Here is a 13,517-nt window from a genome sequence, read left to right as displayed (position 1 = left end):
GCCCACCTGTCAGCGGCTCCGCCGAGGTTTCATCTGCCCGGAGCCTCGGACAGCGAGCGACATATCCAGTGCAAGAGCCCGAAGGGCGTGCGGCCCCACCACCGACGGACGCCCAGAACCTGGGAGGGGCGTCTGGCCCTGCCCCTTCACCGCACCGGGCGGGCCCCGGATCCGCTCCGCCTTGCGGCCGTAAGCACAGAAAGTAGTCCGAGAAGGAGCAGGCGCTTGCTCGTGCACGCCTGCTCTCCCCGGGCCGACCCGGGGTCATTAGTTCGTTTCCCCGCCCAGCCCCGCCCCCTCGCGGCGGAAGGTAGATTCCGCACCACAGTCCGTAAGGCAACGCCTCCGGGGGGCGGAGCCTGGAGCACACGCTCGCTCGTTCGCTGTTCTCCTCGCCCTGCCCCTACCCCGCCCCCTCACAGCGGGAGGTAGAGCGAGTAGTCCGAGAGGAGCCAGCGGCGCGCTGGCCGCGCGGTGCGGCCGATCATGGGCAGCTTCTGGGCGTAGCGCGAGGCTGGGCTGGGGCCCTGCGGCGGCGGGAAGGCCGTCTGGAAGAGGCGGCCGCGGCAGCGACGGCCCGCCTGCCGCCCCGCGATGATGAAGCGGAAGTGCGGGACGCCCCGGGGGGCGAAGCGGCTCTTCTGGAAGACGTCGCGGGTCCCCGCGCACAGGCCCTGCTGCCGGGGCGCCCCCCGGGGCCGGTGCACGCGGGGCAGGGGCCGACTCTCGGCGGCGGCGGCGGCGGCGGCGGGGTCGGGGCGGAGGCGTTGGCGGGGCCGCCCGGCGCAGTCCCGCGGGGGCTCTCCTCGTCCCGGGGGCTGACCGTGGCGCTGGCCGTCAGCTGGGGCATCTTGCGCACTGCGTCGGCCACGGCCGCCGGCTCCTTCTTGGCCCCGGGAGGCCGAGCGGCCGTGGGCGCGGGCTGCCCGGTGCCGAACCGGGTGGCCAGGCTGTCCCCGAAGAAGGCGTAAAGCTCCCGATAGGTGTCCCCGAGGGGCACGGGAGGGGCCGGGCTGCCCAGCCCGGGAGCCCCCGGAGCCAGGGGCGCCCCTGGCCCGAATCCCGGCTCCCCAGCCGGCGACTCGTGCAGGAGGAGGCCCGTCCAGGGCAGGTCCTCCGGGCGCCGGCAGCTCCGGCCGCGGCCCGGCTCCGCAGCCTGCGCCTTCATCTTGAGGAGCCGCTCCACGGCCACCTGTGGGGGGGGGCAGAAGGGAGGGTTAGGGTGCATCTCTTCAGCTAAGCCGAGCTAACCCCCTTCTCCCGACGCACTACCCCGGCCTGACGGTCCCTCACCAGGATGGCTCCGTACACTTTGTGACCATCTGCCTTCACCTGAGCGTTGGACACGGAGTAATCATCCAGCACAGCCTGCAGGTTGGCCCAGTAGGTGGAGAGGTGCGGGTACAGGACCCGCTCCACAGCCTGCTCGGAGGGAGCTGCAGTCAGTTCACTGGCCTCGGAGAGCCCTTCTTGTTCCCCAGCCTCTGCTGGCCCTCGCCCTGTTTATGAGGAGCCTACCGGCCCCTGGGGGTCCCAACCAGCCCAGAGATGGAGAACACAAGATGGGGCAAGGGCTCTGGAATGGCCCTCAGCTCTGCCCCCAGCCCACTGACGGGAGATGGGGGGGGGTGCAGTGCCTTTCCGGGACAGGGCAAGCCCTCAAGGGTAGCACCTGGGCCCTCTTGACCCTGCCCCACCGCAGACTCTGCCCGGGGAGATGCTGACTGCTGAGCCCCTGACCTCACCTTCCAGCCCAGGGCATGCAGCCCCACCACGGCCCCATAGTGGGAGCACAGAGGCCGCACAGGGTCAGCCAGCACTTTCTGCAGCGACAGCAGGATCTGCTGTGATAAGCCATTCACCAGGTCCCCATGAGTCCTATTGGAGTCAGGATGGCAGAGAAATTGTAATTAGCAGGAAAGCAGCTGCAGAAAGCTTGTTTCTCAAATGCTCTTAGGTGAGACACCCCCTCCCTGCCAGCCTTCCTCCTCCAGCTCCCACCAGCTCAGGGCCCCCTACCAAAAGATGTGGCTGAGCAGGAGGGCAGCTCCATCACGCAACGTCCAGTGGTCATTCAGGGGGTTGATGGAGGCAGCCAGCGGCTCCAGGACACAGTAAAGAACGCTGCCCACCAGGGAGCGGACGTAGGGCCCCAGGCACAGGTGAGGATTCCGAAGGAGGCTCCGTGCCACCTGCAGCAGCCGGTGCAGCTGCTCTAGGTCATGGCTCACTGACTTCACCTGGGACGACAGGAATGGGAACAGGAGGCTGTGACCACAGAAGAGCTCCTTGAGGCCCTGGCACCCATTCCCCTGGGGGTAGATGGAGGCAGCAGCAAGACAGACTCTGCCCTTCAGGATGGAGAAGCCAAGGACTTGGACATGCAATGGCATCATGGGACCACTAATCCAGAGGGGAAAGGAGACCTGGAACCCCAAGCCACTCCCTTTCCAGACAAGGAAACTGAGGCCCAAGTGAAGCGACGTGCTCAGGGGGACGGAGGCACTCAAGGCTCTGCCTCTTCCTCTCACCAGCAAATTGTGCATCCACACTTAAATGCTCGCCCCACCCCCACCCGAAGGTGCCCAGGTTCTCCAGCCTCCATGCCTGACACAGGCACTGACACCTAGCAAGCCTGCAGGGGCAGTGCCCGTCCCCAGTTCTGAGCAGCCCAGAGGTGGCGTGGAGCCTCCAACACCAGGCCAGGAGGTCCAAGCAGGCTGAAAAGGCCTCAACCATGAGCCCAGCATCGTTCAAGGACCAGCCTGGCTGAGGCCAGAGACAGCCCAGAAAGGGAAGGCTTTTCTGGAGGTGGCAACACTTGAAAGCCGACCCCCGGGTCACAGAGGAAGGGGAGCTGTGCTTCAGTGCAAAGCTGTCCCCACTAAGGAAGTCCTGGGAGGCGTGGGCTTGCACCCTGTCAGATGGACTCAAATAATGGCGGTCTCTGCCCTTGATCAAAGAGCTTACATTCTCTCCCCTCTTGGTTCCCCCGCCTCTTTCTCCTATCCTGCCTGTCCTCTCCTCCTAGATTCCACAGCTATAATCCCTCCTGCGCCCCCAACCTCCTGCAGTGAAAATCCCTACTGAACCCCATCCCATACACCCCACAGCCCATGCCCTTCTCTCTCTCACTCACCCCGCTGACGACATACACAAAGTAGGGCAGCAGAGCTGCAATCTTGGAATTTGTCTGCAGGTCCTGAAGTGCTACCTGGAAGAGCAGGAGATGGTGACTGTGAGCCCTACCTGGCCAAAGCCACTCTGATGGAGACATCAAAATGGAGACCTCAAAGCCCAGAGCTCCTGAAGGCCTGTAGAGTCCTGGGGAGGGGGCAGTGGGAGTCTCACTGTCCCCACTGGACTGAGAAGGAAGCTGAGGCCCAGAGGTCCCTCACCCAAGGCCCCCAAGCCAGGATGTCTAGTGCTAGGTCCCACTGCACACCCCTGGCTCACCCACTGGTCAGGCTGGGCCTCCCACAGCCCAGGCCGCCTACACAAGTTAAACATCCAAGCCTTGATCCCTTTCCAGAGGAAAGAGGGACCGTGTTAGGGGGCGGGGGAAGGAGGGAGGAGGACATTAAGAACTGAGAACACACAGTCTAAAGAGACCTCCTCTTGTCCCTGGGCTGAAAGGCCAGCGGCACCCTGCTCTGTCCAGGCCCCACTGGGGATGACTAAGGGAGCCCCCAGTGGACCACGAGCCCGGCTACAACACTTCCTAGTTGTGTTACTGTGGGCAAGGCTCAGTTTTCAAATCTGCTGAATAGGCATCCTAATACCTGTAATACCCAGGGTCCGTCTCAGGGAGTATAAATCGTGAAGGCCACAGAAATGGAGCAGGGGGCAGAAACAAGCTTGCCAATGGGGAACCAGCAAACAAACATGCCCCCCCTCCCCAGGCCTTTTCACCCTCACACTCCAGGCCGGTATCTTTGCTGCGCTGGCCTCGGTCTCCCCACTCCACGCCCTGGGACTCTTGAGACAGAGGCACGGGTAACATATAACAAATTAGATCCTGTTACGACAGCTCAGGCCAAGATGCAGAAAGCTACAGGCCCGGGGGCCGGATGAGGAGCTGGGCACCAAGGGAAGAAGGCTGGACGTGCTGGCGGGCCTGACCTGTAGGCAGGGACTCTCCCCTCTGGTGACAAGACTGGGGATCATCTCTGGGTGATAACGACCCTGAATTCTTGCCCACGCTCCTCACAGCTACAAGAAAAACAAAAGGAGTCTTGGGAATTAAGAGAGTAGCCCAAACAAAGTGGTGGAGACAGAGGCTGAACGGCTTGCAAACCATGACGCCCAGGCTTGGAAGGAAAGGCTGCTCAGTCTGGCTCCCTCAAGGAGTCGGACGTGGATCAGTTCCCATCCCAGAACAAGGGACAGCCTCAGACGGGATCAGAGAGAAACCCCGGGGGATGCAGCAGGACTGAGGGAGAGCACACCCATTGTCCGAGCCTGTCACATCAAGGCCCAGAAAACCAACCTTGGAAACCCCTTCTACAGAGCCAGGCTCGCTGCCATGCAGAGCCCAAGCTGGGCCCCTGGACACGGAGGAGGAGGAGGAGGAGGAGGAGGAGGAGTGCCTTAAAGGAAAGCCCGAGGGGTCTGGCAGCGCTGACCTTCATGAGCTGTGGGTCGTCCCCCAGCACAGCACGGGTCACCTGCTGGTAGTACTTGAGCAGGTCGTCGGTCAGTGAGGAGACAGCAGTGGGCACTGCAAGAGGACCGACAGGAACAAGGATGAGCCTGACAAGCAGAGGCCCCGCCGGGGGTCCTTGGCGGCCTGGCCATCGGCTGCCAGGAGAGGCAGAGCAGATCGGGCACAGGGAACACGCGCTGGCCGTGACAGCAGCCACGCTAGAGCGGGCTCTTCCCACACAACAGGACTCCGGCCTTCTGCCCAGCGACCCGGCCCCCAGGAACAGCGGCAAGGCAGGCCGCAGAAGCCCAAGGCGAGCACCGTCTGCAGAGGGCCGGGGGAGAAGTGCACTTAGGAGCCGTCCGAGGACGGATGCTACCCTAGGCCGAGCCTCCCTCAGGCTGCGAGAGGATGGCCTGCAATTCTGGAAGGTGACCTACTTACTAGATCAAAAAAGAAACTGCACTGCTCGGTGGAGGAAGGGTGGCCCTCACCTGCCAAGCTCGGGGCAAACCCGCCCTGCCCCACATCCCTCACAGGGCATGCTTGTCTTCTGCAAAGGAGAGGCCGGCTCAGACAGAACACCGGGGGTCAGGGCTGGAAGCAAAAGCTAATGCTGGCCAGCACCTAGGGAAGGCGGGAATGAACACGGGCACAGCTGAGGCTCTGCGTGAAAAAGCTTCACGTTACAGGAGAGAAAACTGCAGCCCTGGCTGCCCCTGACACCTGGAGCTTCCTCCTTTCTTTGACCAGGTGGGGGACTCCGGGTGCACGACCTGCCACACGCTACAAGCTGTGCTTTCTGGGGCAGGGAGTTCTGCTTTGTCCCACAGAGGCTCTTCCAAGCCCTCCTCGTGAAAAGACCAGAGCTCATTAAAACTGCAGGTCAAAGGCAGGAGTGAAGAGAAACAAACGAACACTGCTGAAGGGCCAGCTGCTGACGTCCCCTGGGAGCCCCATCACCATCCGGGACCAGAGACAGAGACAAGGCCTGGAACAGCTCTGTTGGGTCCCGTTGCTCTTCAGAAAAGAGAGGAGGAGGGGCACGGTGGAAGTTTGGGGTGAGGGAAATGACCTCACATCACGACAGAAACACACACATCCAAGGTGGGGGTGACAGCCAACACCTGAACTTCACTCTCACGTGAAACTGGTCAAAGGTGCACGCGCCCATGCGAGCACGCACGCACTGGGGAATGGCTCAACGAGCAATGATCTCTCGACATGAAAGAAGCCACTGTACGACCCGTGACCAGCACACTGGCCAGCCACAATCCCGGGGCCTGAGGAGCAAACGCTCCCCGCCTCCTGACAGAGCAGGAGGAGCTCAGGCGGCAGACTGGGGCAGATCTGGGGGCACGGCCCGTGCTCAAGTGGGCTCCAATCACTTCCATTCGTGTAGGATGGATTTTGTATTTCTTGTGCTCTCAGCTGGGAGAGAGGGTGGGGTGGAAGAATGAGAAGGTGGACTTTGGCTGATTAAGACAAAGAAATATTTAAAAATTTTCAAGAACAGAAAGTGTTCTCTCCATTTACCTGATCCTTGGGGTTCCACATTTCCTTTCCCATCCAGATAGGATACATGAACTAGAGAAAGACGAGAGAAGGCAGGTAACCCCACACTCTGTGGTCCTGACCCACTGTTCTCGGATGGGGAAACCCCAACCCCCCAGGCCACCTCCTCCCTCTGGGTCAGCTCCCAGGCTCCCACCTCTCACAGCTGTCTCAGGGCACCCCTTTGGAATGTTGGTCGCCAGTGCCAGCTCCACGAGGTTCACCTCCCGATCCTCAGGGAAATAGAGGTCGCCCTCCCTGGCAGGACGCAGGGGCAGGGCCTCCTGGGAGCCATAGCCACACACTGCCTAGGAGTAGGAGGGCAAGGTTAGATGTTCTGGAAACCTTAAAGTGTCATCCAGAGAGAAGATTCTGGGAGGGGAACAGTTCTTGAACAGAGGGAGCAGGACAGGAAGACCCAGGGAAGCCAGAGTCCTAGGAACAGAAGCTCAGCACTCTGGGACAACCTCTGGGCTCGTGGACGGAGTGTCATGGGGCATCTGGGGACGGCAGACAGGGCTGCACCATCTCCACTTCAGAGGATTCTTCACCTGTCCTTCAGCCCAAAGCTTCCTCTACCACATTAGGTGTTTAATGAGCACCTACTGTATACAAAGCTAATGTTCACAGCCATCTGCCCACGTGGAAGGGCCTCCCTCCCCAATCTCTACCCATCCTTCACGGCCCAGCTGAACTCCTAGCTTTTCCACAAAGCCTTCCAGGGCCACGCTCTTAACTGTGAGTCCATAATTATAAAAGTCATCATTCCTGTCTCTTTGTCACATTAAAGTTCCACAAAACTTGGAGTGAGGTCATTGTACCAGGGTTATTTCTAAGCCCTTTTGACAGATGAGGGATCTCGAGCCTCCTGACCGTAGACTGGGCACGTGGCCCAGCCCCTTCTCCGCTTCTGCCAGCCTCACCTCCACATTGCTCCACCTCAGGGCCCGGTTGAAATCCTCCACCGTCAGCTTCCGCCGTTTGGTGTGCTTCATGAACTGGGAGCTGTTCTGAGGTCAGTCAGAAGAAAGGAGGCGTCAGAAAGGGCAGCAGGGCAGCCGGGGGCCTCCCCGCCTTCCCCTGCCAGAAGTACCTGGGTGGCCTCCCTAAGCCGATAGCAGACGTCCTCAGCCAGAAGCGCAGCCACCTCGTCACTCAGCTCTAGCCCGGCACTTTCAGCCATGAGCCGGACTGACTCCCTAGGGATCTCCACAAAGCGCCGCTCCTCTCGCTCTGACATGGTCCCAGGATGCTGGGGCAGCCACTAGGACCTTCCTAGTCCTCTGGACAGCTCCTCTGCCTCCAGTATGGAATGACACAACAGCAGGGCTGGGAGGGGCTCTAGAACAAGGGGTAAAGCACATGGGTCCCACTCAAGAACACAGAATGTGGAATCAGAGCTGGGAGGGTCTTGGGAGGTCATCTGCTCCAACCCCTCCATTCCAGAGGTGATGAAAATGACAAAGGTCACCCAGGGGCTTAAGAGTAGAACCAGATTTAGAAGCTGGGTCTAACTGCTGGTTCGATGACCTTTTCTCTGCAAGAAAACAGCTAACTTGGCACTTTTACATGGCACTTTAAAGTTTGACACCCCCCCACAGCAATCCTGTGATGGAGAAGGGAGAACAAATATGCATTAAGTGCCTACTATGTGCTAGGCTTTACCACTATTTACTAAATCTGCAATGTGCTATGTGTTTTACCAATCTCACCTCACTTGACCCTCACAGCAGTCCATAGAAGTAGGTGTGATACTGTCCCCATTCGACGGCTGAGGAAACTAAGAGTGATTTGCCCGGGGTTACACAAATAGTAAGCGTCTGAGGCTGGATTTGAACACAGTGCTTCCTGACTCCAAGAACAGTAAGCCCCGGAGCCATCCACACACCCCTTTCCCATCGGATTAAACCGTAGTACAGTGAAAAGAGCCCAGGCCAAGGTTCAAATCACACCTTGGCTACTCCTCACTTGTGAAACTCTATGCTGTGACTTAATTTTACTCCTGGGGAATTTGCAAAGAGGTGAGGTCCACAAGGGCAGCCAGGTGGCCCAGTGCATAGAGCACTGGGCCTGGAGTCGGGAAGACCTGAGTTCAAATCCAGCTTCAGACACTTCCTAGCTGTGTGACCCTGAGCAACTCACTTCACCCTGTTTGCCTCAGTTCTCATCTGTGAGATGAGCAGGAGAAAGAAACGGCAGACCCCTCCAATATCTCTGCCGAGAAAACCCCCAATAGGGTCACAAGGAGTTGGACATAACAGCTGAGTAGGACCAAGGTCCACAAGGGTCCTGAGTTGTTGTTGTTGTTTTCAGTTTATTTTTTTGTTTTAAGGAGCAGACTTATTCAATCTTGATCATTACGCTTATTTTTCTTCTTCTCTTTAAAAATACTACGTTATATGGGATGATTCTGTGAAGGGGAGGGGGAAAGACTGCGGGAAACTACAGTGACATAAAAAAAGACACCAATAAAAAACGAGTAAAATAAAGCCAGCGTAGGGAGTCTGCCTCACTCCTGTGCCCTCCCCGTGTGACATTCTCTGCTGCTTCCAGGCCAACTGACTGTAGGCTTTCAACAAGCCCACTGGAGAGGATGCCAGGACCTTACCGTTCAGCTTTCTATAAAGGGGGAGACTGAGAGAGGTCAGAGAAGGATGACCCGCCCCAGTGCCCACCACAGCTTAGCCTCCCTTCTCATCGCTCCCCAGCCAGTATAACCATTGCTGGGGTCATCAATAGCTCAATTCCGGACCCACTGATGATGTGTCTCAGAGGGACAAGCCGGTGGGGGGGGGGCCTGCTGAGGACATGGACACCAAAATCATCACTGCCTTCACAAGGCTTGTGTGCCACCGGGGCTACCGTCTGGAATCACCGACTTCCCTGGGAGGCTCTGAATCCCTCCTGCTAAGGCAGCTGCTGTTATCATGTCCACACCCACGGGCTGCTCCCCAGACCAGGCCCACAGAGCTGTGACGCTCAGCCCCGGGCCCACCCTGGCACCATGTTTCTCTCCCATCGTCATTGGGAGAGCACCCCACGCTCATACCCCATCCCCACCCCCCACTCCCCATCCCCTTCCCCCTCACACTCCCCATCCCTTCAAGGGCCCAGCCTAAAGCCCCACCCCAGGTATGACATCAATTCCTCCAGGGCAGGGAACATCTCCCTTTTCTATCTGTATCCCCAGCTTGGCACGCTGGATGCCTAGCACAGACCAAGACCTAATAACTGCTCATTCATTCATTCATATGTAGCTCAGGTGTGGATGGGGTCAGCCTCCGAGGTCCCTCATTGCTGGCGTCCCAACAGCAAGGACTCCGGCTGACACTTATTTTTACCCTCAGAGAGAGCGCTGGTCCCCAGGAATTCAATTTAACAAAGACTATTTGTTGGCTGAACTGACCTGTTTTAATACAAGCAGCAGCCAGCACAAGGGGAGGAGCCCTGACTGAAGAAGTCTGAGAGGCCTGGGTGTGAATCCCGCCTCCGCCATTTCATCCTTGTTTCTGCACGGGTGAATCGTTCAGTCTATCAGTCTGGTAAGTATGTGACCTCTCTGAGCCTGTCACCTGTCAGCTGGGGATCATGATATCTGGAGAAACTCCGACAAGTCTCCAAGTCAGGATGGAAGGGACAGCAGGAAGCTAGCAGCGGGGTAACCACCACTGGGGCCCCATCTTAACTGTAACGCTGCGGTTCTAGTGGACTTCTACTGATTTCCTAAAATATTTCCCCCATTACATTTTAATCTGGTTCACGACCCTGAGGCCTGCTAGACACCTCCCACGTACAGCATTTGCAAACCTTGAGATGCTACCTAAGCGTGGCTATCATGAGGATGTCCTCTGAGAAGAAAGCCTGGAAGCCTTGGCTTCGAAGCCCACCTCTGACAAATCCAGGCAGGGGATACTCGGGGCACTCTCTAAAAACAGCACAGAAGAGCCTGGCCCTGGGCCGAGCCTTATTCCAGGATATCTCATGCACGCTCCCAGAAGCCTGTGGCAGGCGCGAGTGGTCAGAGAGCAGGCCTGGGGGCCAGGTGCACCCGGCTTCAAAGGTGCCTCACCTTCCCTTCCTCCTCCTCACCACAGTCTGTCATCCCTCCAGCAAAGCTGCTCCCTCCAAGGGGAGATCTCACGCCAAAGAGACCTCGTTCTTCTTGACTTCACTGTGGCTGTGGCCCAGATCGCCCCTCCTCCACTCCTCCTGGGCACGCTCTTCTGTCACCTCCCCCCCCATCTCCTCCTTCCTCTCTGACCTCTGTCTCTTTTGCTGGATCCTCTCCAGGCCTCGGTACAATCTCCCAACTCTGACATCTCAGACTGGAGTCCAGTAGACATCTTAAACTCAGTATGCACAAAATGGAAATCACCACCTCCGCCCAAAGCCTCCCTCCCACAATCCAGGAGTCATCCTGGATCTCACTCTCTCTCACCCGCAATGTCCAACATGTCACCTCTGCAGCATCTCTCAAATGCACTCCCTTCTCTCCCCTGACACTGCCCCCACCCTGGTGCAGACCCTCATCACCTCACGCTGGGCTGCAATAGCTGCTGGGGCAGGGGCCTACCTGGCCCAAGTCTCTGCCCACTCCAGCCCATCCTCCTTCAGTCACCATAGGGATTTTCCTAAGACCCAGGTCTGACCATGTCACCCCCTACTCACTAAACGTGGGGAGTGCCCCATGATGCTGTTTGGCCTTCAAAGCCCGTCCTAACCTGCCCCCTCCTCCCCTTCCTGGCTTATACACCTAACGTCCCCCACATTCTCCTCGATCCAGGGACCCCAGCCTCGGTTCTATCTCTCAGCCCCAGGCATTTTCTCTGGCTGCCCCCATACCTCGAAGGCTCCCCCTCATCTGCCTTGACCACTGACCTCCTTTCTTTTGCTTAGTCGTGTCTGACCCTTTGTGACCCCATTTGGGGTCTTCTTGGCAAAGATTCTGGAGTGGTTTGCCGTATTCTTCTACAACTCATTTTACAGATGAGGCAACTGAGGCAGAAAGGGTGAAGTGACTTGCCCAGGGTCATACAGCTAGTACGTGTCTGAGGCCGCATTTGAACTCAGACCTTCCTGACTCCAGGCGCTATCCACTGTGCCACTTAGGTGACCACTGTCCTCCCCGGCTTCCTTTACACTGAGGGCAGGGCCTGTCTCTTGCCTCTTTCTACGTCCCCAGTGCTTAGCACAGCCTGACTGCCCTGGAGAGCCAGGGTAAAAGGCTTAATTTCTCAGGCTCCCAATGAGATGCAGACCTGCACCAGTGGAGGGCCTGCTTTCGGGCATTAGTGACAATCTTCCCAGGAAAAGAAGCAGAGACAAACCTTCCCTGGACAAGCTATCCCTGGGACCCCCCAAAGGCTCCAGGCACGGGCTGCCCCTCCCCCAGGCTGATGGGAGGGGCGCTGGAAGGGTCATGACCCCCAGGATGCAGGGGTAAAGGGGGCCGGTAGAATGTCCCCTCGGCCTCGGGAAGGGCCGCCCACCTGCCCACGCCCACACGAAGCCCTGCTAGGGCCAACACGGGAACAAATAACTTAAGGAGAAACACAAGGAGAGGGGACGCCCACGCGTGGCCCCACGATCTTTTCCGTCTGGTCCCGAGTGGGATCTGAACCAAGGCTGGGACCTCCCTTCCACCATCCTTGTTCTCCAGGCCAAACTCCTAGTCAGCCTGGGGTCCACTGAGACAACCAGATCATTGTCAGAAGGCTTCAGGCCAGTGGAGGGAAGGCCTGGGTTCGAATCTATCCATTACTGCCAGCGGTGGACCCCAGGCTTCTTGAAGCCTCTTCCAGTGATTCCCATTTCACAGGCGAGGAAACTGAGGCAGGCACGGATGAAGTGATCCGCCAGGGTCACCAAGCTGCTCTTCCTGCGTGGCGCCCCCTAGCGGCCATGGATAAGTCCCTTCAACCGCCTGGGCCTCAGTTTCCCCATCTGTAAAGTAAGAGGCGGGGAGAAGATGACCTCTGATGTCCTGCCCCACTCTCAAGCTGAGCCTATGAAAAGCGTCGGCGTCCGACCCGTAACCTCTGACCCCAGAGTCAGGAGGCGGGGCCAGACGAGGTCAGGACTCCCACGGCCTGTGGTCCCCGGCGGAGGTGAGGGTGAGGGGGTGAGACCCCCAGCCAGACGAAGTTCGGAGGTCCCGCGCTGAGCGCGGCGCGGCCCTAGGCGAGACTTACCCGAGGGCGGTGGCAGCTCCAGCTCCGGCTCCGGCTCCGGCTCCGGCTCCGGCTCCGGCTCCGGCTCCAGCTCCAGCTCCCTTACCTAGTCTCAAATCCCTCGCACTGAGGCTGGCCCCGCCCTCCCCCACTGCCGGCCAATCCGCGGGCGGCTCTTCGAAGCCCCGCCTCCGCACGTGTGTCACGTGGAGCGGACTGTCTTCGGGAGGAGCCATGTTGCCGGGAAGTATCACGTGATGCCAGCCCCTTAAAGGGCCCTTGACAGCTTTCTTCCTTCCTGCCTCTTCCCTTTCTTGGAGATCCATAGTGGGCTCCCCAGAGGGGCCAAATCCTCCAAGGGATTTGTTTGTCTCGCTGGGGTTAAGCCAGATCCGCCCCCACCCTCAATTCAGCCCGCATGTGTGATCATTTCTTAGAATGCTGTTTTTACCCTTTATCTCTGCAGCCCTTTCCCCACCCAGGGACCTCGCCCTTCCAATTCAGTTCAATGCAATTCGGTGCCCAGTTATTAAGTTACTACTGTGTGCCAGGCAAGGTGCTAAGCGTGGGGGATACACAGCCCAGCGGGGGAGGCAGCGTGCAAACAAACGTGTAGAGATCCAGCTGTAGAAGGGATCTAACAGAGGGAGAGCACAGGGGAAGGCTTCCTGGAGGAGGTGGGACGTTAGCTGGCAGGTCAGAGCAGCTCCAGGCCGGGGGGATGGACGGAGCCCAGAGAAGGAGGTTCTTGTACACCCGGGGGGGAGGGGCGCGGGGGCGGGGTCACTGCATCCAAGAGCATGGGGGGAGTCAGGTGTACGCAGACTGGAAAGGGAGAAGGGGGCAGGGTAGGAGGGGCTTAAGGCCAAACAGCATTTTGTATTTGATCCTGGAGGCCATGGGGAGCCACTGGGGTTTATTGGGGAGGGGGTGACGTGGTCAGAACTGCACTTTAGGAAAATCCCTTTGGTGGGTGAATGGAGCACAGGCTGGAGTAGGGGGAGACTTGAGAAAGGCAGACGCCACCCCACCCCGCCCCCTCAACGGCTATTGGGGTAGTCTAGGTGTGAGGGGATGAGGGGCTGTATCAGGGTGGGGGCAGGGTCAGAGGAGAGGAGGGGGCCTAGTCCAAAGATTCTTCAGAGGTG

The 13,517-nt window shown here is 58.9% G+C and overlaps 1 protein-coding gene across 1 annotated transcript; it reads right to left on the bottom strand.

Annotated features, from left to right (window-relative positions):
- Nucleotides 1-6: 6 nt before the first annotated feature.
- Nucleotides 7-12,506, bottom strand: TAF6L (TATA-box binding protein associated factor 6 like). The gene is given in 12 exon segments (XM_020968109.2): nucleotides 7-752; nucleotides 755-1,192; nucleotides 1,294-1,422; nucleotides 1,746-1,878; nucleotides 2,020-2,240; nucleotides 3,140-3,214; nucleotides 4,626-4,720; nucleotides 6,182-6,232; nucleotides 6,357-6,507; nucleotides 7,123-7,209; nucleotides 7,293-7,540; nucleotides 12,391-12,506. Coding segments are annotated over 11 exon segments (1,863 nt in total). The 5' UTR covers nucleotides 7,440-7,540; nucleotides 12,391-12,506; the 3' UTR covers nucleotides 7-416.
- Between the last annotated feature and the right edge of the window lie 1,011 nt (nucleotides 12,507-13,517).

This window comes from Phascolarctos cinereus, unplaced genomic scaffold, assembly GCF_003287225.1.
Source record: "Phascolarctos cinereus isolate Bilbo 61053 unplaced genomic scaffold, phaCin_HiC Scaffold_9;HRSCAF=440, whole genome shotgun sequence".
NCBI lineage: Eukaryota > Metazoa > Chordata > Mammalia > Diprotodontia > Phascolarctidae > Phascolarctos > Phascolarctos cinereus.
The sequence above is the reverse complement of the archived record's forward strand: the minus strand, read 5'-3'. Positions and strand labels throughout refer to the sequence as shown.